The 25866-nt window shown below is 41.6% G+C and overlaps 3 protein-coding genes across 4 annotated transcripts; 2 read left to right on the forward strand and 1 right to left on the reverse strand.

Annotated features, from left to right (window-relative positions):
• Window positions 1–4334: 4334 nt before the first annotated feature.
• Window positions 4335–5783, forward strand: gja9a (gap junction protein alpha 9a). Its single transcript, XM_014166606.3, has one exon. The coding sequence runs from the start codon at window positions 4335–4337 to the stop codon at window positions 5781–5783; it is 1449 nt and encodes a 482-aa protein (XP_014022081.1).
• Window positions 5784–6810: 1027 nt separating this feature from the next.
• Window positions 6811–11053, reverse strand: LOC106582967 (c-Myc-binding protein). 2 transcript variants are annotated; one of them, XM_014166633.3, is made up of 6 exons: window positions 10947–11053; window positions 9291–9358; window positions 7753–7825; window positions 7616–7664; window positions 7197–7326; window positions 6811–7088 (listed from the first exon to the last, which is right to left on the reverse strand). In XM_014166633.3, the coding sequence occupies exons 2-6, from the start codon at window positions 9303–9305 to the stop codon at window positions 7044–7046; spliced, it is 312 nt and encodes a 103-aa protein (XP_014022108.1). In that variant the 5' UTR covers window positions 9306–9358; window positions 10947–11053; the 3' UTR covers window positions 6811–7043. The 2 variants fall into 2 exon arrangements, with proteins under 2 accessions (XP_014022108.1, XP_082819094.1); XM_082962968.1 differs by lacking the exon at window positions 10947–11053 and having other exon boundaries at window positions 9291–9444.
• rragc (Ras-related GTP binding C) lies at window positions 10036–23665 on the forward strand. Its single transcript, NM_001146468.1, is given in 2 exon segments — window positions 10036–10448; window positions 23409–23665. Coding segments are annotated over 2 exon segments (201 nt in total). The 5' UTR covers window positions 10036–10261; the 3' UTR covers window positions 23423–23665.
• Window positions 23666–25866: the final 2201 nt, after the last annotated feature.

A 25866-nucleotide genomic window follows, 5' to 3' on the forward strand; every position in this document is an offset into this window, starting at 1 on the left:
CATACATTTCATACATTTATTTATTTCCTACTGGTCCCCCGTGGGAATCGAACCCACAACCCTGGCGTTGCAAACACCATGCTCTACCAACTGAGCCACACGGGTTTCTTGATATGCCACACCTGTCAGGTGGATGGATTATCTTGGCAAAGGAGAAATGCTCACAAACAAGGATGTAAAAAAATGTGTGCACAAAATGTGAGAGAAATAAGCTTTTTGTGCGTACGGAAACTTGGAGATATTTTATTTCAGCTCATGAAACATAGGACCAACACTTAACATGTTGCATTTATATTTTTGTTCAGTATAGTTACATTTGTAAATTTAATGTACAGGAATTTGATTATTAGTAATAGAATATAAACCTTGTATCGAGTACTCACACCCATCCCTAATAGACATCAATTGCACATCACACAGATTGGCCAACTCCTATTTATGTTAGTCTACTTGTTGATATACAAAATAACAGACCCACTGTAGGCCAACATGTAACTGCACTGTGCATTGACCAAAGTCGATTATCAAAATCTCATTGACATCTATTCCTTTGGAAATAATGATAGAACGATCTGGTTAAAGGAAAACCACAAAGAAAGTTGTGTTTTCTGATCATGACATGAGACTATATGTAGGCTAATACGTACCATGATCATAACTGCATTTCAATTTGTAACTGCTTTATAAACACTGTTTTATAACTGTTTTCGGGTCGAGTTACAGGACCCAGATTATGCCAACTCCCGGACAAAAAAAACTGATTGCAAGTTTTGAATATACAGTTGAAGTCTGAAGTTTACATATACCTTAGCCAAATACATTTAAACTCAGTTTTTCACAATTCCTGAAATTTAATCCTAGTAAAAATTCCCGGTCTTAGGTCAGTTAGGATCACCACTTTATTTTAAGAATGTGAAAAGTCAGAATAATAGTAGAGATAATTATTTATTTCAGCTTTTATTTCTTTCATCACATTCCCAGTAGGTTGGAAGTTTACATACACTCAATTAGAATTTGGTAGCATTGCCTTTAAATTGTTTAACTTGGGTCAAACGTTTTGGGTAGCCTTCCACAAGCTTCCCACAATAAGTTGGGTGAATTTTGTCCCATTCCTCCTGACAGAGCTGGTGTAACTGAGTCAGATTTGTAGGCCTCCTTGCTCGCACACGCTTTTTCAGTTCTGCCCACAAATTTTCTATAGGATTGAGGTCAGGGCTTTGTGATGGCCACTCCAATACCTTGACTTTGTTGTCCTTAAGCCATTTTGCCACAACTTTGGAAGTATTCTTGGGGTCATTGTCCATTTGGATGACCCATTTGCGACCAAGCTTTAACTTCCTGACAGATGTCTTGTTGCTTCAAAATATCCACATAATTTCCCTTCCTCATGATGCCATCTATTTTGTGAAGTGCACCAGTCCCTCCTGCAGCAAAGCACCCCCACAACATGATGCTGCCACCCCTGTGCTTCACGGTTGGGATGGTGTTCTTCGGCTTGCAAGCCTCCCCCTTTTTCCTCCAAACATAACAATGGTCATTATGGCCAACAGTTTTATTTTTGTTTCATCAGACCAGAGGACATTTCTCCAAAAAATACGATCTTTGTCCCCATGTGCAGTTGCAAACCGTAGTCTGGCTTTTTTATGGCGGTTTTGGAGCAGTGGCTTCTTCCTTGCTGAGCGCCTTTCAGGTTATGTTGATATAGGACTCGTTTTACTGTGGATATACGTAGATACTTTTGTACCTGTTTCCTCCAGCATCCTTCACAAGGTCCTTTGCTGTTGTTCTGGGATTTATTCGCACTTTTCGCACCAAAGTACGTTCATATCTAGGAGACAGAACACGTCTCCTTCCTGAGTGGTATGACGGCTGCGTGGTCCCATGGTGTTTATACTTGCGTACTATTGTTTGTACAGATGAATGTGGTACCTTCAGGCCTTTGAAATTGCTCCCAATGATGAACCAGACTTGTGGAGGTCTACAAATTTTTCTGAGGTCTTGGCTGATTTCTATGATTTTCCCATGATGTCAAGCAAAGAGGCACTGAGTTTGAAGGTAGGCCTTGAAATACATCCACAGGTACACCTCCAATTGATTCAAATTATGTCAATTAGCCTAATCGAAGCTTCTAAAGCCATGACATAATTTTCTGGAATTTTCCAAGCGGTTTAAAGGCAGTCAACTTAGTGTATGTAAACTTCTGACCTACTGGAATTGTGATACAGTGAATTAAGTGAAATAATCTGTCTGTAAACAATTGTTGGAAAAATTACTTGTGTCATGCACAAAGTAGATGTCCTAACCGACTTGCCAAAACTATACTTTGTTAACAAGACATTTGTGGAGTGGTTGAAAAACGAGTTTTAATGACTCCAACCTAAGTGTATGTAAACTTCTAACTTCAACTGTACCCTTAACATCGGTGGTAAGCAGGTTTGAGCTCAATTCGAATTGAGGCAGTCTATTTAGAAGTAAACTGAAATTCCAATTGAATGATTGAAAAAGGGAATCTATTTTCTGAAGAGGAGAAGCTATTTATATCAAAAGTTGTAAAATGTTTGGATTTTTAAATTCATATCACTTCCTGAATTGACTGACTTCAATTGCCACAAGCCAGAGTAATTGATTTCTTGTAAATGGATAAAAATATTGTCAACTGCCAGAAACAACTTAATTACAGAGGGGAAGCACCAGAGTATGAAATCGGACATGACCTATTGATTGCATTACAAGAGTAAAAAAACCCGATAGATCTGAAAGAGTTGTGGCACAGTGTGCCATAGCGTTATGTTGTTTGGGGGATACCAGAACCAGAAACTGATTTCAAAAGAAACTCCCATCACATTGCCTGTATATACAGTGATCATCAAACATCAGATTAACTGCACCAAACATCTCTCACGGGGGCTATGGAGTCTCCAACAACAGCCTATAGAGTCTTCAGACAGTAGACAAGAGTGAACCTAATAAGTAAGCCATCTGTCCAGTACAACAACTTTCCATGCTTCGCTCTTAGATTCCTGGCTATACATTCAAGCCATACTAGACTGTTCAAATTTAAGTTCAGCTAGTCCTTTAGGAGAAGCCAAATATCTTTTTAACCAAGTACTTTTTGGGGACTAATTCCACTTTCTTTTTTTTAAAATTAAGGACATATTACTTAACTAACCTATAACCCTGAATCAATAAATGTCAAGCATGAATAGGCTGAAACAATTGCTGTGTGGCTATGATTTATCTTGTACTGTATTGGTAGAACTCTGATTATTGATTTTATCATCTCGCTGACTGACCAGAATCTGGCACTGGCAGCTGTCTCAACTGTTCAGTCGTACGTAGTGTACTGTCCCTATTGCTGGCACTGGCAATCCTGGTAACATTCGGGTCACAGAAGTTCAGGTGATGCGCATCGACAGATGTGGAGGGGGCACAAACGATTTTTTTTAAAGCTTTTTGGTGGCCTCATCGCGGCTGGATGACCCGCAGGGATTTAAATCACCGGCAGTCTGTCCATGCTGCTGCAAGGTAAATGGAAATGACTCTCATTGATTTCTCTCATTGTTTATAAGTTAAATCACCGAGGGGAATGCCTTTATTTTTGGTAAAACAGGACTAATGAAAGGAGCAAGAGAGGAAAATAATAAACATGATGCTAACCGACTGCTTGCTAATTCGTACATTTTGATATTTGCTTTACAAATATCCATATTCATGATACATTTAAAATCTGTCTTCGATGTACATTTCCTTTTTTCCCTGATAAAGGTTTGTTGCAATTCATTATTTGTACGTCAATGACTTAACCATGTTTAGTTTTAAATTATATTTATTTTAATTGGTAAAGCAACCTTTGTGGGATTAAAATAGTCAGTGGAATAATATATTTTTCATAGAGTATTTGTTAATGAAATACAGATTTTAAAACAAACTGCATAGAAAATAACATTTACATTTTACTATGTATTGTTGAAATTACTAGTGTAAGGAATTTAGTTGCCAATTGTTAAATACCAAATTGTGGCTTGAAAGTTGGCTGTATGGTTTATATATAGATATTAATATGAATACATGTCTTATTTCACAACAAAAAATCCTTGGTTTTAGGTAAACCCTAAATGCTTTTCATCATTATTAGGGAGGAATGTCCCTTTATGTCCAATTAGAATTTCTGAGCAATATGTCTGTCCATTGAGGGACCTTAGGCTCAAGAGCCATCCCAAAAGGCAAAAGTTCCATATAGCCTCTTTAACATGACGAAATGATAAAATTGACTCCATCCTCTCTCCGCCCCTGCATTGCCTCCTACTGACAGACACACCGATGCCCGTGTAAAGATGGGGGATTGGAATTTTCTAGGGGGGATATTGGAGGAGGTGCATATCCACTCCACTATGGTGGGAAAGATCTGGCTCACCATCCTATTCATCTTCCGCATGCTGGTGCTGGGTGTGGCGGCCGAGGACGTGTGGAACGATGAACAGGCCGACTTCATCTGCAACACGGAGCAGCCCGGGTGCCGGAACGTCTGCTACGACCTGGCTTTCCCCATCTCCCTCATCCGCTTCTGGGTCCTTCAGGTCATCTTTGTCTCATCGCCCTCGCTGGTGTACATGGGACATGCTCTCTACCGCCTCCGAGCCCTGGAGAAGGAGCGGCAGAAAAAGAAGGTCCTGCTGCGTCGCGAGCTGGAGCTGGTGGACGTGGAGATGGTGGCAGCTCGGAAAACAATTGAGCGAGAGGTGAGGCAGCTGGAGCAAGGCAAGCTCAACAAGGCTCCGCTGTCGGGGTCCCTGCTGCGTACCTACGTGGCCCACATCATTACCCGCTCCGCCGTGGAGGTAGGCTTTATAACGGGCCAGTACATCCTCTATGGCTTCCAGCTCTCCCCTCTCTTCAAGTGCGAGCGTGAGCCTTGCCCCAACGCGGTGGACTGCTTCGTCTCCCGGCCCACAGAGAAGAGTGTCTTCATGGTCTTTATGCAATGCATCGCTGTAGTCTCCCTCTTCCTAAACATCTTGGAGATCATGCACCTGGGCTACAAGAAGGTCAAGAAGGGCATCCTGGACTACTATCCACACTTGCAAGACGAGCTTGACGACTTCTATTCCAGCAAAACCAAGAAAGACTCCGTGGTGCATCAGACATGCATTGCTTCCTCAGGCTGCAAGCCCACCATGGCCTCCGCGCCCAGTGGCTACAACCTCCTACTGGAGCGGGCCCAGGACGGTCACACCTACCCCTCCCTTATCAACGCATCTGCCTTCCTCCCTGTTCAGGGTGAACTGGCTGGTAAACAGAGCGTGGAAGAACAAAAAAATGCTGCACATAGCCCGACAGAGCACAACTCCAACTCCAATAACACCAGCAGTGACAGCCGCTCACCGCCCTGCGACTCAGTGACCCCGCCAAAGCAGGAGGAGCCAGAGGAGTCTGCAGACTCTCCCATGCACCGAAGGGACGCATCTCACGCTTCCTCCTGCCCGACATTGCTAGTAGGTGCCGGAAGGAAAACATGGAGGGTCAACGCTCCCTCAAATTGTTCCACAGTGGTGGAGGGCAAAAGCTCAGACACAGATTCTTATGGGGGTGCTAAGGCCAGTGGTGGGTACCAAGCCCGGACTGCATCGAAATCGGAACCCAAAATGCGTCCCTCCACCCCAGACTCACTGGAGGACTCAAGTTCAGGGTCACAGCATAGTCCCAGACCACCCTCTTCCAATCGCCGACCATCATCCACAAGCAACGCAAGCAGTAGGCGAGCCCCCACAGATTTACAAGTTTGAATACGAAGAGTAAAACCTTATCTTTTATCCCTCGTCAGACAAAAAAAACTTCAGTTCAAACAAGGATCAGAAGAACATGACACGAGTTGTGACATTGTGCGAACTGCTTCGGAGGTGGATCTGTTGCAGTAGTCCAGTAAAATGGAATAGATCTGTTTTAGAAGATGGCACCTCTTTGTTTCTGTAGTGTTGATCTCCTCTACGTGGTAGTTTATTTTTGTATTCACCAGCTTCAAAGCCTCTGTCATACTTTGTGATGACGTACGACATAGATCAAACATTGGGTGTGGGGATTTGCTATTGGGAATATTGACCTGCTTTTGAAACTGTTGTGGGTAAGACAGGAAAAAAACAACACAGTACAGATCACACAGCAGTGACACCGTTGAATGCTTTCTGTGTGTTTCGGTCCATTTTAAACACCATAGTTTCTCTCTGAACAATGAAAATATGTCCTAGAACTGCGTTTAGACAGGCAGCCCAATTCAGAATTTTGTTTCATTAATTGGTCTTTTGAACAATCAAATCAGGTCTGAGAAAGATCTGATTGGGCAAAAGACCAATTAGTGGAAAAATATCAGAATTGGGTTGCCTGTCTGAACGCAGCCAAAGCAGCTTATTGACCACTGGAAATAGAGTACATAGTCTAAATAATGTATATTGCATGAAAGACCTAATTTCATACTTATAAAAGCTGCTATCTAGATTTTTATTTTGCATTAACTATGTCCATACTATCATTGTAAAACCATGTATGACGGTTACAATGGCCCTGTTGATGAACTTGTCTCCACGTTCTTTTAGGCACAGCTTTTCTGTTAAGAGTTGTGGGGTATTTCAGTTTCTTATGCATTTCAAGTAACGCCAGCAGAGCCTCTGCGCACACAGTACAAAAGTGATATCATGATGTAAGATTTCTATATTGTAACAAATATGTGAATGTGATTAAAAAGGAAAAGACCATTATGTCACTGTTTGTTTACTAGAGACAAAGCATTGGGGTGCAGTAGGATGAAGTACACTGAAAGCAGAAAAAGGGGGTTCGCTTTTATGAGAGGGAGGAGACAATCATTAGGGACAAAAGCTATTAGATTTCAATATATCAAATATACAAAATAAGTTAAATATTTAAACATAGTATAAAGAAAATAAAAAGAACAGAGGTGCATAAACTCCCTTGCCTCCCGTTGTTGGTTTTGGCTTGCCATAAAAAAAATCGTAGTTTCTAACAAAATGACTTCAATAAAGCCGAGTCACTTTTTATTCGGCAGCGCCATCCTCTTGCGTAGGCTCATAGCGCTGAAGCTAAGGAAATGTGTAAAAACAGAGATTTGATGAATTAGTTATGAAAAGTTCAAGCCCATCATATATAGATCAACATACTCAATGAAAAATAATCATAGGCAGGCCTACCCTGTTCTTGAGGTCTTTGTTTTCCTCCGCCAGCAGCTCACACCTCTGCCTCATGTCTCTCAGCTCCTGCTGGAGTGCCTCAGTGTCTGCAGACTCCTGGCCAGCCACACCCAAGTGCTGCTTGAGGAAACTGGATCTTGTTAAAGAAATTAAATTCATTCTCAACCTCGTTGCCATTGAAAATGTGTCATTTTAATATTTTAGAAAAGCATCCCATCACGATCTGTGAGAGTCTACACTTGTTCTGTCTGTGTGAGCACCTCAGGTTGCTAGAACCTAAAGGCAACAGAAAGGTCAGATTCTGAATGGGAGGAGGGGTCTCTGACGTTTCATAGCCTTCCAAAAACATAGCTATGCATGTCTACATTATGTAGGACATATTCATTAGAAAAACAGAAAAAACATGTTTAAAAGGATACTCAAGGGCATTGTTGGGTTTCTCCGTCTCTTCATACAATGCCACCAGCACTGCAATAAGGAAAGGCACAAGCCGTTTTCATAATTTGCATAGGTCAAATAAGTAACAATTAAAGTTCATGAAATGTTATAAACACACCACTGGTGAGGCTGTCAAGGACACCAGCCTTCTCCAGGTATCTCCGAAAATGCTCTCGTTTGGACTCTGAAGCCTGTGGACACATTGGGATTGAGACAAATGATACTTCCAATTCATTCAGGGTTCAGTAATTAGCTAGTTCATCCATCATGCTGCTTGATGTTTGCTGCCACCATTTTGCCCAAGAAAGGGAAGGAACAAGGCCCTGTGCATTCATACCTCCCTTGATGTAATCACTGTTAATAAAACATAATTGGACAGGTGGAAGCAAGGGCGTCACCACATGGCCTTCACCTTATTCCATCAAGGAATCTAATTATAGCTTATTGACACTAGATTGCAAAAATGATTACAGCCTTCCTTACAGTGTATTGGGGGGGGGGGAAAAAAGTCATCCAAATTGAGTATTGTACCTTGGTAATAAACGAACTAGCTACAGGTTTAGCTAGCCAGCCAGTAACGGACTAAACTCCATGGTGAAGTTTGTTTCTGATGAACTTCACTGAGTGTAGCCGAGACCAGGCTTTGTGGAATCTAGCTCAGACTACATCGATTCGCCCAAGGTCAATACTTTAAATGATAAAACTTGTACCCATGTTTGCGTGCCTTTTTTGCTGAAATCCACACTTTTTCAATAGACGTTAATCATATACAACCACCGACTTTGCTCACCGCTCTAAAATGGCAACTAATCGCAAATGCGCATGTGCCAATTTAATATCAACAAGGAAACAGTCGGTGATGGTATCAATATGAAGATAAACTAAAACTGCTTCGTCAATACAAAAACCCATCACAAGGTAGGCGACTTCATGGAGACGTTGGCTAGCGAAGCTCATGCGTAGAAACGCGTCATCGGGTCGAACGGTCGTCTCGTGCTGAACTGCGCATGTGCAATCCGTCAAACCAAAAGGTACTCCTTCGATATAAAGTTGTTTGTCAGTTTGTAACTTTCACGAAATTAGAGTAATAACATGTTCAACTACTTAAGACATTGGCTCGAATCCAGGTTGTGCATTCAGATTATGAAAATTAACAACTAAGGGAAACATTTTCACTTATCTCATTGATTTCTCAAACACCAAACCCCGGCCTAGTCTGCTTCGCAAGCTTTCTCGGAAGTCTCGCGATGTTGCGCCTCTGGGTTTGGAAACTGATTATACCTGTGGTATTAGATTACAGTTTCTTGAAAAAGTATGATTTCAGCAAACAAAGGGCACGCAACTACAGAGGGCAAACATAGGTACAATGTGGCCGTTTCATAATTGACATTTTTTTTTTTAAGTAATTGACCTTGAGCGAATCGATGTAGTTGGGACTACATTCCACAAAGCCTGGTCTCGGCTCCACTCAGTTGGTGAAGTTTATCAGAAATGTCCTTCACCATATAGTTGACTCCTCTACCTATCCAGCTAACTAGCAAGTGTGTGACGCGCTATGTTACATCTGGGAAAACTAAGCTCTCCTGGTTGTGGAAACCATGCCATTTTTGTATCGTTACTCACGCCAATGTAAAACATGATATGCAGTCCACTTACTCTGTAGTGTGCCATTATGAAGTTGACGTTAAACCTTGGCTTTACTGCTAACTGACGACTCTCACAGCCTGCAACAACAAGCAAGTTTCCCTGGTAGCCGTGAATTCAATACAAGCACGCTCGTGCTTAGAGCATGCGCAGTGTAGTTTATTGAAATACTTTCTGTACGGTCTTTTTCTGCCCTCTGCTGGTGATTTTGTAGACTTCACACAGACAGTTTTACACTTTATATTTTGATTGAATGTGGATTCATTCCACAGATGGAAAACAATACTGGAATGAAATTGATTGTATAATTTTACTATGAATCAAAGGGATACGTCCATCGTGAGTTGACCCCCCTTAGTCAAAACAAAATAAATCAGTAAAAACTATACATTTCCAGCCAAAATAACTCCAGCTGAAAGGTCACAAAACAAGCATGTGCACTAGCAGAGATACGGTATATAATGACGAGATGCTCTTGTCTCCGCACTAACTAGCGGGAAGACATACGGTCTGCTTATCGGTCTCATTTGAGGTATAAATTAAGTTCGGTCTGCTTATCGCTGTATTCCCGCAGGGACAGATTGTGAAGGGAGTGGACCCTCTCGCTTTGTTTCGTCCTCTCTGGCACTAGCCTACTTGGTCAGCTGACTGCAAAACATCTGACAAGGGAACATCCAGTCTCGACAGATTGACACCCTGGTTAACCAACTATTATTCGCATCCTATGTACATCGTCCAATTAGATTCGGAGGTGGTTGAAGAGCAGGGTTTTCGGCGAAAGGGAAACATAGGGGACCCGAAGATCTAAAGGAGAATATTACAACACACTCTGGATTTGCAAGTAACATTGGCATTATCGATGCATTTAAACTGTATTTTACGTTTTATCGGCGGTGTGGAAGGATTTGTCGGTAAAAGCAGGACTGCGTAAAACTAATAGGGTGAGGGGGGGGATTGGGGGAAGCGAGCGTCGTCGGGTCAAAATGTCGATTCAGTACGAAGTGGAACCGCTGGCAGACAGCTACGGGGTAGCGGACTCGTTTCCCAAAGATTTTGGCTATGGAGAAGAGGAGGCCGACATCGAGGATAGCCCAACTCCATCTGACAGCAAACCTAGAATTCTGTTGATGGGTTTGCGAAGAAGTGGCAAGTCGTCAATACAGAAGGTAGGAACGATCTCGGCGGACATGATTCATCTGTCTTTACATAACGCCTTATTTTAGTTTAATCAGTAACTATAGCTATCATTGCCACAACTTCTAAACATTCCTGAGGTTAATATAGTAACATGCATCCACTCTGAACGTCAGACCTTACTTCTATGTCAAAGACCAGTTGTCATCCTGGTCTGGATAGCAAGTTACTGCTACATGACAAACAAGCAAACACGTTAGTATGGCTAGCATCTACAGAGATGGTCTGGTTTAAAAACTCCGTGGTGTTACATTCTTTCTAGGCAGTGGTGTAAAAATACTTGGTTTCTAAAGTAGTTTTTTGTGGTATCTGTACTTCTGAATTTATATTTTGGATTACTTTTACTTCACTACATTCCTAAAGAACATGAATGTACTTTTTACTCTAACGTTACATTTTCCATAACACCCAATAGTACTCGTTACATTTTGCATGGCTAGCAAGATTGGAAAATGGTCCAATTCACGCACTTACCAAGTGAACATCCTTCTTCATCCCTATTGCATCTGATCTGGCGGACTCACTAAACACAAATGCTTCGTTGGTAAATGTTGTCTGAGTGTTGGCGTGTGCCCCCTGGCTATCCTTAAATAAAAAATGGTGCCGTCTGGTTTGTTTAAATATAGGGAATTTGAAATGATTTTTACTTTCAATACTTAATAAGTATATTTTAGCAATTGCATTTACTTTTAAATATTTAAAACAAAATACTTTTAGACGTTCACTTTTAACGTTTAGTTGAGTAATTTTCTATTAAGGTATCAACTTTTACTCAGGTATCACAATTGGGTACCTTTTCCACCACTGTTTCTAGGGAGGTTCAGCCAACTATTTCAATTGATGTTAGCTTTCTGAGTTAGCTAGTTGGTTCCGCTAACGAGTGCAAACAATATACAATTAATTCAACCGTATTTATGTAAAACATTTTCTAGGTAACTTGTTAATCATTTATCAGGTGAAAGCATGTTTCTTGCTCAGCACTCGTGTGTGCGCGGTGTCATCACCTGTATGGATTGGGCATGTGACTGTCTGTCTAAAATCCCTTCTCTGGCGCTCCCAAATCTGGACAGACACTCTCAATCAACATTATATTGCTAAACCACCTCACTCATGACAGCACAGATACAGCCACACATTTTGCAAGTCATGTCACTAATATGGTGCAATAAGTATGCTCTTTCCAGGAAAATGCAATTCATTCTAGATGCACCATATAACTTGACTCATCCCTGTTTGCCAGTTTTAGATGATTTATCATAGATGTAGTTGTTTTGTAGCAGACATTTTGGTGTTCTCGCTAAGATATTGGGGGCAATGCACTCACCCATTTGATACAGGGAGGAAGAAATCCTATAACCTGAAATGAATCTAAAAGTATTTCTGCTTCAGTAGTAGACACAGCTTCAATAAAACAGTTGCTTTCAAACTAAGGATTTTGTGTCTAATTGAGGTAAATAAGTAATTCTGCTCATAGATTATGCATGTATGAACTACACATTGACACATCCAGCCCAAGGTGGGAGGTTTAAATAAAATACTTTTAGTCATCAAAGTACCGGAGCATGTCTTTTTAACGGCGCGAAACTATTTAGTTACATGGCTTATTTGTGTTCTTCTCATATATTTTAATTCGTAGACTATGGTTGTGCAGTGCTACACTGTTGTTGAAGGCACATCTAAATCCATGACCCTAAGTGCTGAGCCGACGAGAACTTTCTTCCCTTTAGCCTCTTGCTAGTCCAGAAACATGTGCTTTGGCTTTTCCTCCGGTAGTAGTGACCCTAGGTACGTGACGGAATAACAAACTCTCAAAATGGAGTGTCTCTCTTTGATATTTTGAGAAGGAAGCAGTAGGTCTAGGTGTGGTCATTTTGTCTTAACAGCACGATGTCTAATTTCCTGTTTCAGGTGGTATTCCACAAAATGTCTCCCAACGAGACCTTGTTCCTGGAGAGCACCAACAAGATCTACAAGGACGACATCTCCAGTAGCTCGTTTGTCAACTTCCAGATCTGGGACTTCCCGGGTCAAGTGGACTTCTTCGACCCCACCTTTGACTACGAGATGATTTTCAGAGGCACGGGGGCTTTGATATTCGTCATTGACGCACAGGTGAAAAGATTGTGTTTTTAATACACGTTTCCACTCAATGGTTGACTTGCTTACTGACATGTTGAACAACATAATTGACAAATGTCTGATCCCATAGAATTACTAGAAAGGGAAAAAGCCCTTCAGACCACAGCATTTTAACAGAATACTCATGTCATGGGTAATGTCTGAACCTGTTCTATGGTCTTTAAAATAAATTAAATGTATTCAAACTGACTAAACTGTATAGTTTATAAACTTAATTAGTGTTTATAGAGAAGTGGATGATATAAGCGTATTCTACATTACTTCTACTCTGCAGCACAGAATTAGCTTCTAATGTTGAAACGTTAAGTGACCCACCGCTTCAAAGACAATTGATTGTCAGTCGTTTTCCCAAGACGGTGCACATTTTTATCCTAACTCCTGGAACAAAGTGATCTCAACCATTATCTAAATCAAAGCTAATTTAATCAGGTAGGCCACAGTTTATCTCAATTTAATGATCACGTTGAAAGGAGTTCTCAGAGTCACTACATGTCTATCTTTTCAACAGAATACGAAATTGAGCGTTTCTCATTGTACTTGTCCAGGTAGTCCCTCCCTGTTTCACTCCGTTCTTCCGTTTGTTGCCTAATGAACTAGGGGTGTGGAAGTTAAAACGTTTAAACGAAATTGGGATCTTTAACGTTACGAAAAATCCCTAACCGAAAAACAATATATTACATTTTTTACTGAGATGTAGAAAGTAAACAGCATAGTAGGTCAGTTTCCGCAACAACTAGGAGGGTTGAAGCGCGAGGATCAACTTCTCAGCTGTTTTGGTGCCCTGGCTACCTCGCTGTGAACCGCATGTGAAGTGAACCCGTGCACATGTGCATATACTGTGTGTGACTGTGAGAGCGAAGTGTTGCATCTCGCTCAATATCCTAGCCTATTCATTGATAGGCCCTGCTTTACTGAAGTTGCGACACATTGCAAGCTCAGAAATTGTGAGATGCAGCATTCCATTGCAAAAGACCGCTTTTAATTGCCGATAGATAGGCCAAGTGCACGGTTCTGACTCTGTTGACTGACCTGCCTATATTATGCCCTTCACTCCGTCCCTCACTAGCACGCTATGAAAGATGCAAGTGTTTGTATTTTCGGAGGAACGGCAACTAATCAGCCTCCTCCGTTCCAAAAATACTGAATCTTAGGAGTGGATTTGTAGCTGAATCGAATCTTGACACTCAGAAAGGGGAGTCGACGTGGAAGGAGTCAAGGAATAAATTATTTTGGAGTTGACTATCCACCACTACGTCATCACGTTAACAGTTCGTAAAAAGGCAAGCGACAGCAGTGAAGTCCTGTATGGCAACACATTGAGAAGGAAATGCAAACTTTTCATGGTGGAATTGAGGTACAGTTATATATTTTTTTGTTAACGGACCCCCCCCCCCCCCACAATTTTTTCTTTTTTGCAGTTTAAATATTAAGAAAAATTGTCCATTTGTCACATCCCTATAACCCGGAACAGGACACCGTGTCTTCATTGCTGGTGTTTTTTCTCAACCTTAAAGGGATAATCCACCCTAAACCACTAATTCCTATTATTATCAATATTTTTTGTGAACAAATGTTTAATTTTGTCGTTGTAAGGTTGGTAGTAATGTGAAAATTGTTGTGGAAATCTGCGGCGCAAGTCAACTACAAAACTCACAATGCAATACTCTCTCTGGGCTGGCTAGGTAGCTAGCTAACATAGCTACACACAATAATACCAAAGTCAATATCAGCATGTGAAGTAGCTTGCTGTAAAATTGCCTAAAACGGCACTATCAATTTAGGAGTCTCTCACCGAGGTGAGTGAGTACAGAGTACGTTGCTATAGCAATGACGGCCTTTTCCCACGTTTCCAATAGGCACACAGGGCGCATTGCAATATAGTACTTGAAGCAGAAACTGACTTGAATAAATTTGGTTCACGGTTTAGATTGAGCACATTTAAGCGAAAAACAGTATATACTTTGTTATGACGATTTAAATGAATGTATGTGTTCTAGACAAGTATGCCCATACCATCTATTGGCTGATTTGGCGATCTGGAGTGCAGGTAGGCCTAATTGTTTTAAAAGCATTATGAAATGTCATAGTTTGTTATCCCATATCTCCAGTGACGAGAACCATGTAGCTATGACGCGTTCCTACACGATTTCCTGAGTTCAGACGGACCACTTAGAAGTTAAATCACTGGGGGGAATTGTTATTTTACCCACTGATAGAACATAGGCTTTCACCAAATTGAAAGAAGTTTCATGATTCTTATTTCTGGGGGTGGATTATCCCATTAATGCTGTCAATTATCTGTGAGGTGTAACTAGATTGTAACTACGTAACGTGTCCTAAGTGTTGTATGTCCAACAAACCTACTGTATCATTTTGCCAGTTTATTTAGATTTTCCTGCTGAGTTAAATTGAGGATGTGTTTGTACAAGCCACTGTACCGAGGCAGAGTGGCACTCCATATCTCACTAACGTTCAGTATCTCTCAGTGCAGATGCAGAATTCGCAAGGAAATAAATTGGCAGGTTTGCTCAACACGTCATTTTTGCAGTGGGACTTTGAGATTTTGCAATCTGAAGCATTGTGATGGTTATGTTAATCTTCGATTGCTTTAATCTCAAAAGTAGCCTAATTCTCCAGGAATTCTGTCTAACTCCCCCCACCACGGGGACTGTAACAAGTAGGATGTCGGGGATTGCAATTTGGCATAGGGGATTGCGTTATGCGTGTTGGATAGTATGGAAATGTGCATGCAGGCAGCAAGATGCATGTAGTCTACTTTTTAGGCACACTTGTACACTACTTTTTGTTTTAAGCCACCTTTTCTAAGGATCTATGTCTCTCTGTGTGTCTCGGTCTGTCTGTCTCTGTTTGTGCGCGTGTTCTTCTTTTTGTCTTCTTTCTGCCCAGGATGACTATGTGGAGGCGTTGGGCAGACTCCACCTCACCGTGTCGCGGGCCTACAGGGTCAACCCTGAGATTAACTTTGAGGTGTTCATCCACAAAGTGGACGGCCTCTCCGACGACCACAAGATCGAGACCCAGAGGGACATCCACCAGAGAGCCAACGACGACCTGGCAGACGCCAGCCTAGAGAAGCTTCACCTCAGGTAGATCCACAACACTCACCCTTTAAAGGGATAGTTCAAACAAAAATCTAACCATCCCTTTAATCCTCCCCTTTTGAGTTTACAGTATGCCAAGGGAAACGCATTGAAAACCTACAGAAAGAGCAGCTACACTAAATTAATTAGCCTTCTCAGCTTATTGCCTTGCTATTGTTGGTTAGTATTCTATTGGCCTAATTCTGCTTTTCTACTGTTCAAACCAGCAATGACCTCATGGGAGTTCAGTTGATGTGCATTTGACTAAAATGCTAGCAGTTTTAGCATTGGTCAGCCATCTTTTTTTCACAGCAAGCTAGTCATCTGTGCTACCAAGTCATTTGTTGTGACCTCTGTCACTTTATTTTCTAAATAGTAGGATAGGTTTTGGAATCTGACTGAATCAAATCGCACTTGCGATTCCACTGATATTGATACAGTGAAAATAGCTTCAGGTAGTTTCATGTTAGTGTCAGCCTAGCTGTTATAGCACGACTCCCTCTCTTTGCATAAAGAAGGTTGGGCAGTTTATTTAGGCTTGTAAGATTGGGTTCTCAGAAATGACTTGCCTTACACAGCACTTGGATGAAAATATTTGATAATAAAAATATTTTGCCCCACGTGATGTGGGGCAAAACACATCCCTTGTTTTGGTCCAACATTTGACGGTGATTTGGGGCAATAACATATGAATGACAAGCACACTTGTCAGTGTGTGGGCCTGGATCATAGGGTTTGCTTGTATACTTCCAGTACATGGTTGTCATACTCTTAACGCATAAACACCACAGCAAGTGTTCATGGTGCAAACTGTCTATGTTGAAGGGTTCCATGTAGCCTATATATCATGTACCGTTATGCTCCTACTGCCTTCAGTGTTTGCTATTTTCTCTTTTGAAGTTGAAACTTTAGCCTCAAATTTGAACTCTGCTGAAATTGTTGTTTTCGATAGGGATATCATCACATGCCCTGATGATCATTTCCCAGATACAGGCCAAGGCCCTTCATACATTAATGATACTGAGCCTAGCAAGTCGTTTTATGAACAGACAAACCGGTTCAAACACGCTCTGCAGATTTTCAGTACTAGGTCTTTCAATCGGCTGTGTGCTTTTCCTTTCTTGAGATGTAGGCCTATTTTATGGAAGGTGAGATTGCTGTTGGTGCACGCCAGACAGTTGGATCAATGGTGGATTTATAGTGAAGCTGGGAGGAGGGATGTCGTGTTGTGTTGAGTTGAGATGTGTTCTGTTCTCTGCACTGCAAAGACATCTCTGTGTGAAGTCTGTAGCCTCTCTTCTCTAGGGCCTTTGGTTCTGTTGGGTAGAACTGCACTCCTTAAAGTTTCCCAATTTTCTATTTGGAACAATGAAGTTACTATCACTACAATTATTTATAGAATTCCTTCAAATGTTACGCTACCTTAATGCTTTTTAATACATTGCTAATATTTTTGTTTCTGCAGTTGGACTGTCCCAAATTCTAGCATCATGGTCATTATTAGGTTATAGCTTATCTTTGTGTGTTTCAAAGCTGAGAAATGCTTTCACTTTCTAATGTTCCCTACTGTTTTGTGACATGATCCAGTCTCACTTTGTGTTTTTACTTGAACTGCAGAGCACGAGGAACTAAGTTATCAAATCAGTCCTAACCTGTGCAAACCTATAGCTAACTTCCCTTTCTTTGATATATCTTTCAGTTTCTATTTGACAAGTATCTATGACCACTCAATATTTGAGGCCTTCAGTAAAGTGGTCCAGAAGCTTATCCCACAACTGCCGACACTGGAAAACCTTCTAAACATCTTTATATCCGTAAGTACCAAATTCCCTCTTGATTTAGTTCTTTCTGTTCGATTTGAAGGCATTTTTTTGCATTTCTTTCATTCATTTGACCTGGGTCGGATTCATTAGTGAACACCATAACAAAACATTTTGCAACGGAAAACGGAAACTGTTTGTCATTGGACAAGTTCAGCAAGTCCATCCCTGCTAGTTGGCTGTACCTGCACCAAAACTCTGTTTTTTAAAAAATGTTTTCAGCACTTTTATTGTCCCTCTGCAGCAATATGTGTGGAACATCGAGTCGCAATAAAATCCCAGTATCAAACCGCAATTCATATAGAATCGTGAGAATTGCAATACATATTGTATCGGCACCAAAGTATTGTGATAATATTGTATCATGCGTAGGGCTGTTGCGGTGACCGTATTACCGCCACACCGGCAGTCATGAGTCCTGACCGTGGTCAAATTCCACGTGACCGTTGGGTCACGGTAATCCAAGTCGCTAACTACCATCAGGTCCTAACGGCCTGGTACACGGGGCTCTATTGTCCCTCTAACTAACCACTCTGACATCAATGCAAATACCATCGAAAATCACATCAAACACTTTTCATCAAAACGGTATCATGCTCACCTCAGCGTGATGGATCAATTTGAAGAAAGAAGTTCAACAACAGGTTGAAACTGAGTGGGGAAACATGGTCGTTGTGGATGTTGTTTCAAAGCCTTAACGCCACGAAGTGGACAACGCTTTCTAAGGTGATGATTCATTCAAAACACACATACTATATATGAGCCCGAAAACCCCCAGAAATAAAATAATGATTGCCGTTATACAATACATAGCCTACCGCATATTACGCATGGCAGAAAAACATGGAGAGGGAAAAAAACGGATTTTAGTTGTCTTTGGTAGATAATTGCTCTAGCCTGTACTCTAGTGTGGACTGTATTATTATGCATACTGGATGGACTGGTTACCTTATGCTACGCTCCAAACGTTCTATCCGTGAGTCTGGGAGAGAACGTATAGGTCTAGGCGACGTTGTTGGTGTGTTGATTGTGCAGGGTGGCTTATAGAGTTAGACTACAATTTATAGTGCATTTGTATAGCCTGGCAATAGGGAATTGTTTTATATTTTCCAAATCAATAGGCTGACACATCACCTTTTTAGCTACAGAATATCTCACCACTGTGCGTTTCCATCTCTCCTCTCCTCACTCAATTTCCCAAATTGAAGCACTGGGTAACTGCAGTAAAAACTGTTGGGAAATCGACCTCCATTTGCGATTCGAGTGCATCCCCTGTTCCTGCCCATTTGATAATGGGCCATCATGCAGCCTATATATGTTTTGATTTCTAAGACATTCTAAGGTTTGTATACATTCACCACTGAAGTTGCCAAATAACTCTGAATCGAGCGTATTAGACCTGTTTCAAATGATCACTTTTACGCTCAACATAGCCACTTCAAATGTGTACTCACTTTGGAATGGGATAAATATCCTTTCTGTTTTATTCAGCTAAGTTCAATTCTATTCTTCTTGGTATTAAATCATATAAAAGAATGGCACTGGACTTATGAGCATATCATGTCTACTAAATGAACAAGCCTATGGCATGGCACATAGCCAGATAACATACAGGAGGCCAACTCCTATACAGGAGGCCAACTCCTATACAGGAGGCCAACTCCTATACAGGAGGCCAACTCCTATACAGGAGGCCAACTCCTATACAGGAGGCCAACTCCTATACAGGAGGCCAACTCCTATACAGGAGGCCAACTCCTATACAGGAGGCCAACTCCTATACAGGAGGCCAACTCCTATTCAGGAGGCCAACTCCTATTCAGGAGGCCAACTCCTATTCAGGAGGCCAACTCCTATTCAGGAGGCCAACTCCTATTCTGTCCTTCTGAAATACATTTTCTTCATGTCATAATGTTTCTTTAGACCTGCCTAAAATAAATCATGGATTCGTTGTGAGGGTGTGTCTTCAATTGATTTATTAGACTTTTTAAAATGTAGACGTTCCAAAGGCGGTCATCAGTGGCTTGTTTGCGTGCAGGCCTGGACATGCTAAACGTGTTTCTGTTCATTAACGGTCAATTACCGCGGGACCGGAAGTCTTTTGCATGACAATAACCGTCTGACAAAATTTCATGACCGCCACAGCCTTTACCATGAGGTCCCTGGCAATTCCCAGCCCTGCCTTAGCAGAAATGGTCTCTGGTGTGTGAGTCACAGTGTGACGTGTGTCGTCGTCGTCATCATCGCCAGCCCTGATGACTCTTTCATGCAATGCTTTTATAGTTGTTGTATAAGACCAACCTTCCATACACCGAAGTCTCTTCAATCCCGGTTAAAATACATGTACGCTAAGCCACCGCAGTTTTGCATTGGTAAATAAAGTATGTCCTTTTTTTTATCTTCGGAGCTCAATAATTCATTTGGAAACCCTTGAAACCTTTGCTGTTGACATGACCTGAAAGATAGCTCTGAGAGATTTCTGCCAAGCTAGCTTTTAGGAGTACCAAACGGCCACTGATGCCGTTTCTCTGCCCTTCCTCCCCGGTACTTCTCATCTCCCTTTTTCCCCTCCTTCCGTCCTCAGAACTCGGGCATAGAGAAGGCCTTTCTGTTTGACGTGGTCAGTAAGATCTACATCGCCACAGACAGCAGTCCGGTGGACATGCAGTCTTATGAGCTGTGCTGCGACATGATCGACGTGGTTATAGATGTCTCCTGTATCTATGGGTTAGTTCCCTTTTTTTAACTGAATTCCTGTCAGATATGTGTAGTTTACAGCTGTGTGTTTTGTGGTCATTTTTTTGACAACACTTTCCTACAAGCTGACAAGTATAAAGTCATACTTTTACAACTTGTTATAAGCATGTATGAGGAGTTTCATGTCTTGTTATAAAGTTTGATATGTTAGGTCTCTGTATCAAACACGTCTTCAATTTGAATAAGTTCCTTACACTGACTGTTTTATATTGTGTGTGTTATTCCAGTCTGAAGGAGGACGGCAGTGGTAGTGCCTACGACAAGGAGTCCATGGCCATCATCAAGCTGAACAACACCACAGTCCTCTACCTGAAAGAGGTCACCAAGTTCCTGGCACTGGTCTGCATCCTCCGAGAGGAGAGCTTTGAGCGCAAAGGCAAGCCATCCACCCCAGCATTTCCTCATTACTGCATTAAGCTCTCTCTCAATAGCTGCTGACCCATTATCGTTCAGTCCAGTGTGACTTCACTCCCACAAGCGCAAAATGCAGACATGTCAATGGAAGGAAGTAATCATGTCTTGAGTCAATTGAATTTCAAGCTTCTCAGGCGATAGCATGCATTTTAAGTGGTTTAGTTATTCTTTGCCATTGTTTTTGTAAATGTTCTTCACACTGGGCGTTATTGGTTTATCTTGATAGGGTGATATTTTATTCATGTTTTCTTCTTTGTTTCAACAATACATGACTTATGGAGTAATCGACTGAGTGATATTCAATGTCTCTTTAAGGTCACGGAATTGAAAATAGATTCATACCTTCCTCTTATTGACACGTATCTCTCCCCAGGCTTGATAGACTACAACTTCCACTGTTTCCGGAAGGCCATCCACGAGGTGTTTGAGGTGGGCGTTTCCACACCGTGGACAGGCTCCCAGGCGGCCGGCACGCCCTGCACCAAGGCTGTGACACTCAACGGCACGCCCCGGAGCACTGTCTAAACACAGACAGACAGACCGACGGAGAGATGATAGGAAAGGACAGAAAGATCTAAAATAAAGATGGGGAAGGATCGTGCAGAGAAGACTAATGGATTGGGGTTTTCAGTAAACCAATCATATCTCTCGCACCCAGATCCTAAAAATCACAGGAAGAGGACTAGAGCTAAAAATTCAAATGAAGAGTCAGGGCTGAACCTTAAGCTCAGAGGGTAAGGAGGACTGCGAGCTTACAAAGCTAGGATGGAAGGGAAACTAAATGCAGAGATACCAGGAACATTCATACATTTTGTGGGAATGCAAGGCATTGTTTTCCACTGTTCAGCACGAAAACAGCGAAATGAAAGTCCAACTGGACTGGTATACACAAGCAAAAGCGTATTTGGCATTGGGGAACTTTCAGTGACATAGGCCTCACGTGCTGCAAGTCCCAAGAGCCCTGAGGAAGCTTGGTAATATCGTTGTCTGTTTTAGCTGCTGGTTCATCCATGTGAAGAAGTACTTTAAAAAAAAAAAAAATGAAACATTGATGTAACCCTCGATAAGGACAAGAAACTGCAAAGGCTGTATGGGGATCAGTTTAGTTGTGTAACCCTGTGCAGACTTATGGGTCGAAGTCTCTAAGAAATGCTTGGTGTTTATCCAAAACGCACATAGTAACACTTTCTCAAGGCCTTACTTAGATTGAGCTTGCCTGTTGCAAGCTTTCTCTCACTACTCACTTGCCTGTATGCTGCCCAAGACATTGCTTCTGGTTTCAATAATTCTGAAGAAAACAGGGTTCCTCAGAGGGCAAAAGAGATTGTAGTGTCCGCATTTTTCTGCATCTGTTCTGCGTGTGTGTGTCCGGAAAAGAGGATAGTTGGTGTTTATGGGTTCATGACTGCCCCATGTTGATTTGCCAGTGTAGGCCCTATGCTCAAAGTTGCTGACGTGTCATACTGTATAATGCTATGCCATGTTGGAAAACTGAGGTAAAAAATAAACCTGTTACCAGCTGTTTGATCAGTGATGCTTATAGATTCTGAAACAACATTCTAGATTCTAACTACAATTTGTTGCAGTTGGATATCTGATTCATTAGAATCTTGCACGGACAAAATATTCTAAATATAGTCTTCTGGAAATACCCCATTGCACTGGCTTATTTTCTTGGCTATCAAATGAGGTATGGAGTACAAGCACATTCTAGATATATATATCTCCCTTATGCATAAAGTAGTCAGTTTAGCCATATTTTCTGACACCCAATCGTAATACTGCCCCGCATGAATGCTTGTCATAGACCAAATGCTACTAACAGCCAACCAACTATGCCAATCTTCAACTAATGTGGGAAACTCCTACATGTATGACGTCACACGTTCTTTGAGCGTGACCCTTTACCGAGCAGGTGGAGTCCGATGCCATTAGGAATTAGCTAGTCTGGTCCCAGATCTGTTTGTGCTGTCTTGCCATAGCGTGACCATGAATAAAATAGTTGGCAAGACGGCATAAACAGATCTAGGAACAGTCTAACTTGGAAAGGTCTCTGATGGGATCTGTACATTCCGGTTGTGTGGCATATATCGACATATCGTTTTAATGATGGTTATGATAATGATAAACAGAATGGTGGCAATTAAATGCCGGTCACCACGTCTTCAAACCCTGCCTTACGTGATTAGTCGATTCATTCAGTCATCCCCCATCGCACCGTCTGGCACGTATAGGACAGAAACAACGACTTTGGAAATCTTCTCCACTGTGCTTTAGCTCTGCAGATGTTGGACAGCATTTCGGTGTCTATATTAGGTCAGTCTCAGAGTCACAAGGAGTTGGGCCATTGCTTCCTGTTTGTCTGAGGTGGTTGGGGTTGAATGCATTAGGCCAACAGATGTGGAGTGTTCTTCGCAGACAAGTTCTGTGGAAGGTGAATTGTTTGTTCAGGTCCAGTTCAGTCACTTCCCGGCACTCTGTATCATATAGAACAACACTGGTGGATTTAGAATTTGGTCTTTGTGCTATTATCTTCACGTACACATTTGTTGGAACTTTGTGAAGGTTTCACTTTAGCTGAGGGTTCTGTTCAAGGACTCTCAGTTTTATCACAGCAATCCACACGCAAAACAAGAAACGCAGCATGAAGCCAATAGGAAAACCCATTCCAAGCATGTATGCAATAATGTGTCGTCAAGCTAAATTATTCTCAACATAACATTGCTCATTGTATTTCACTGTGGGTAAGGGAGACCAGGTCTAACAATGAAAAATGAATCCTGGGGGAAAAAAATGACCAAATTGCATTATTCTGCCCTGAATGAAAGAAAGGTGTTGTTTTTTTGCCTGTTTTTGTTCATTCGATTTTTGCAAATAGTAGACATTTGGGACTATAGTAAATCCACTGTTGTCAATTCTGCCAAAGTTTTTATCATTCACATGAAATAAACACTTGCACATCAAAAGCACATGTTTCTGGTTTTACTTGATGTTTTAGGACATTAGGTACACTACCGTTCAAAAGTTTGGGGTCACTTAGAAATGTCCTTGTTTTTTGGGGGGGAAAAAAGCTACTTGTTTTGTCCATTTTAAAGCAATATCAAATTGATCAGAAATACAGTGTAGACTTTGTTAATGTTGTAAATGACTATTGTAGCTGGAAATGGCAGATTTCTTTGAATAAAAAAAATAGAAAATGTTTTTTTTTTTAATGGAATATCTACATAGGCGTACAGAGGCCCATTATCAGCAACCATCACGCCTGTGTTCCAATGGCATGTTGTGTTAGCAAATCCAAGTTTATAATTTTAAAAGGCTAATTGATCATTAGAAAACCCTTTTGCAATTATGTTAGCATAGCTGAGAACTGTTGTGCTGATTTAAAGAATAAATTAAACTGGCCTTCTTTAGACTAGTTGAGTATCTGGAGCATCAGCATCTGGGTTTGATTACAGGCTCAAAATGGCCAGAAACAAATACATTTCTTCTGAAACTCGTCAGTCTATTCTTGTTCTGAGAAATGAAGGCTATTCCGTGTGAGAAATTGCCAAGAAACTGATGATCTCGTACAACGCTGTGTACTACTCCCTTCACAGAACAACGCAAACTGGCACTAACCAGAATAGAAAGAGGTGCGGGAGGCCCCTGTGCACAACTGAGCAAGAGGTCAAGTACATTAGTGTCTAGTTTGAGAAACCGATGCCTCACAAGTCCTCAACTGGCAGCTTCACCAGTCTCAACGTCAACAGTGAAGAGGTGACTTCGGGATGCTGGCCTACGCAGAGTTGCAAAGAAAAAGCCATATCTCAGACTTTCCAATAAAAATAAAATATTAAGATGGGCAAAAGAACACATACACTGAACAGAGGAAGATTGGCAAAAAATGTTATGGACAGACGAAGGTTGAGGTGTTCGGATCACAAAGAAGAACATTTGTGAGACGCAGAAAAAATGAAAAGATGCTGGAGGAGTGCTTGACGCCATCTGTCAAGCATGGTGGAGGCAATGTGATGGTCTGGGGTTGCTTTGGTGGTGGTAAAGTGGGAGATCTGTACAGGGTAAAAGGGATCTTGAAGAAGGAAGGCTATCACTCCATTTTGCAACGCCATGCCATACCCTGTGGAGGGCGCTTAATTGGAGCCAATTTCCTCCTACAACAGGACAATGAACCAAAGCACAGCTCCAAACAATGCAATAATTATTTAGGGAAGAAGCAGTCAGCTGGTATTCTGTCTATAATGGAGTGGCCAGCACAGTCACCGGATCTCAACCCTATTGAGCTGTTGTGGGAGCAGCTTGACTGTATGGTACGTAGGAAGTGCCCATCAAGCCAATCCAACTTGTGGGAGGTGCTTCAGGAAGCATGGGGTGAAATGTCTTCCGATTACCTCAACAAATTGACAACTAGAATGCCAAAGGTCTGCAAGGCTGTAATTGCTGCAAATGGAGGATTCTTTGACGAAGCAAAGTTTAAAGGACAATTATTATTTAAATTACAAGTCCTTATTTATAACCTTGTCAACGTCTTGACTATATTTCCTATTCATTTTGCAACTCATTTCATGTATTTTTTCATGGAAAACGGACATTTCTAAGTGATTCCAAACTTTTGAACGGTAGTGTACTTGGCAGACTAGGGCACAATGATGTATCTGGTGCAGTATCATAGGCTCATGTGATGGCTTGCCAAATCTCCAGGCGCTCTTGGCACACCTGGAAATGAACGTTAGATGGTGCCAAATGACTGTTCTCATTTTTTCATTGTGTTTTGCAATTCAGTTGTTTGCCAAACTACCTGAATAATTTCACTATGCATTTCAGGGATGACTACATTGGCTATGATCGACTCAATGCAAATGCTTTTAACCCTAGCCACAACCACAGGGATCGAACCAGAAACACTTGGAGGAGAGATGCCCAGGCACAGATGACAAAGAGATGACTGAGAGCGGTCTCAACTGGCTCGCTGTGGAAGAACTTGCTCCGACCCGAGAGAGATGGAGGACAATGGCCTTCGTCAATGGCCTATGCTGAAGGCAAAGTATATAAATCCGACAACCACGTTTTAAAAGAAAAACAACATCATAACATGCCTAAAAACATCTGTATTTGATGTATATATTTTCCATATGTAATATCATAGGCTAATCAAATCATAGGCTA

The sequence above is a fragment of the Salmo salar genome, chromosome 02 (assembly GCF_965601325.2).
Source record: "Salmo salar chromosome 02, fSalSal1, whole genome shotgun sequence".
Lineage (NCBI taxonomy): Eukaryota > Metazoa > Chordata > Actinopteri > Salmoniformes > Salmonidae > Salmo > Salmo salar.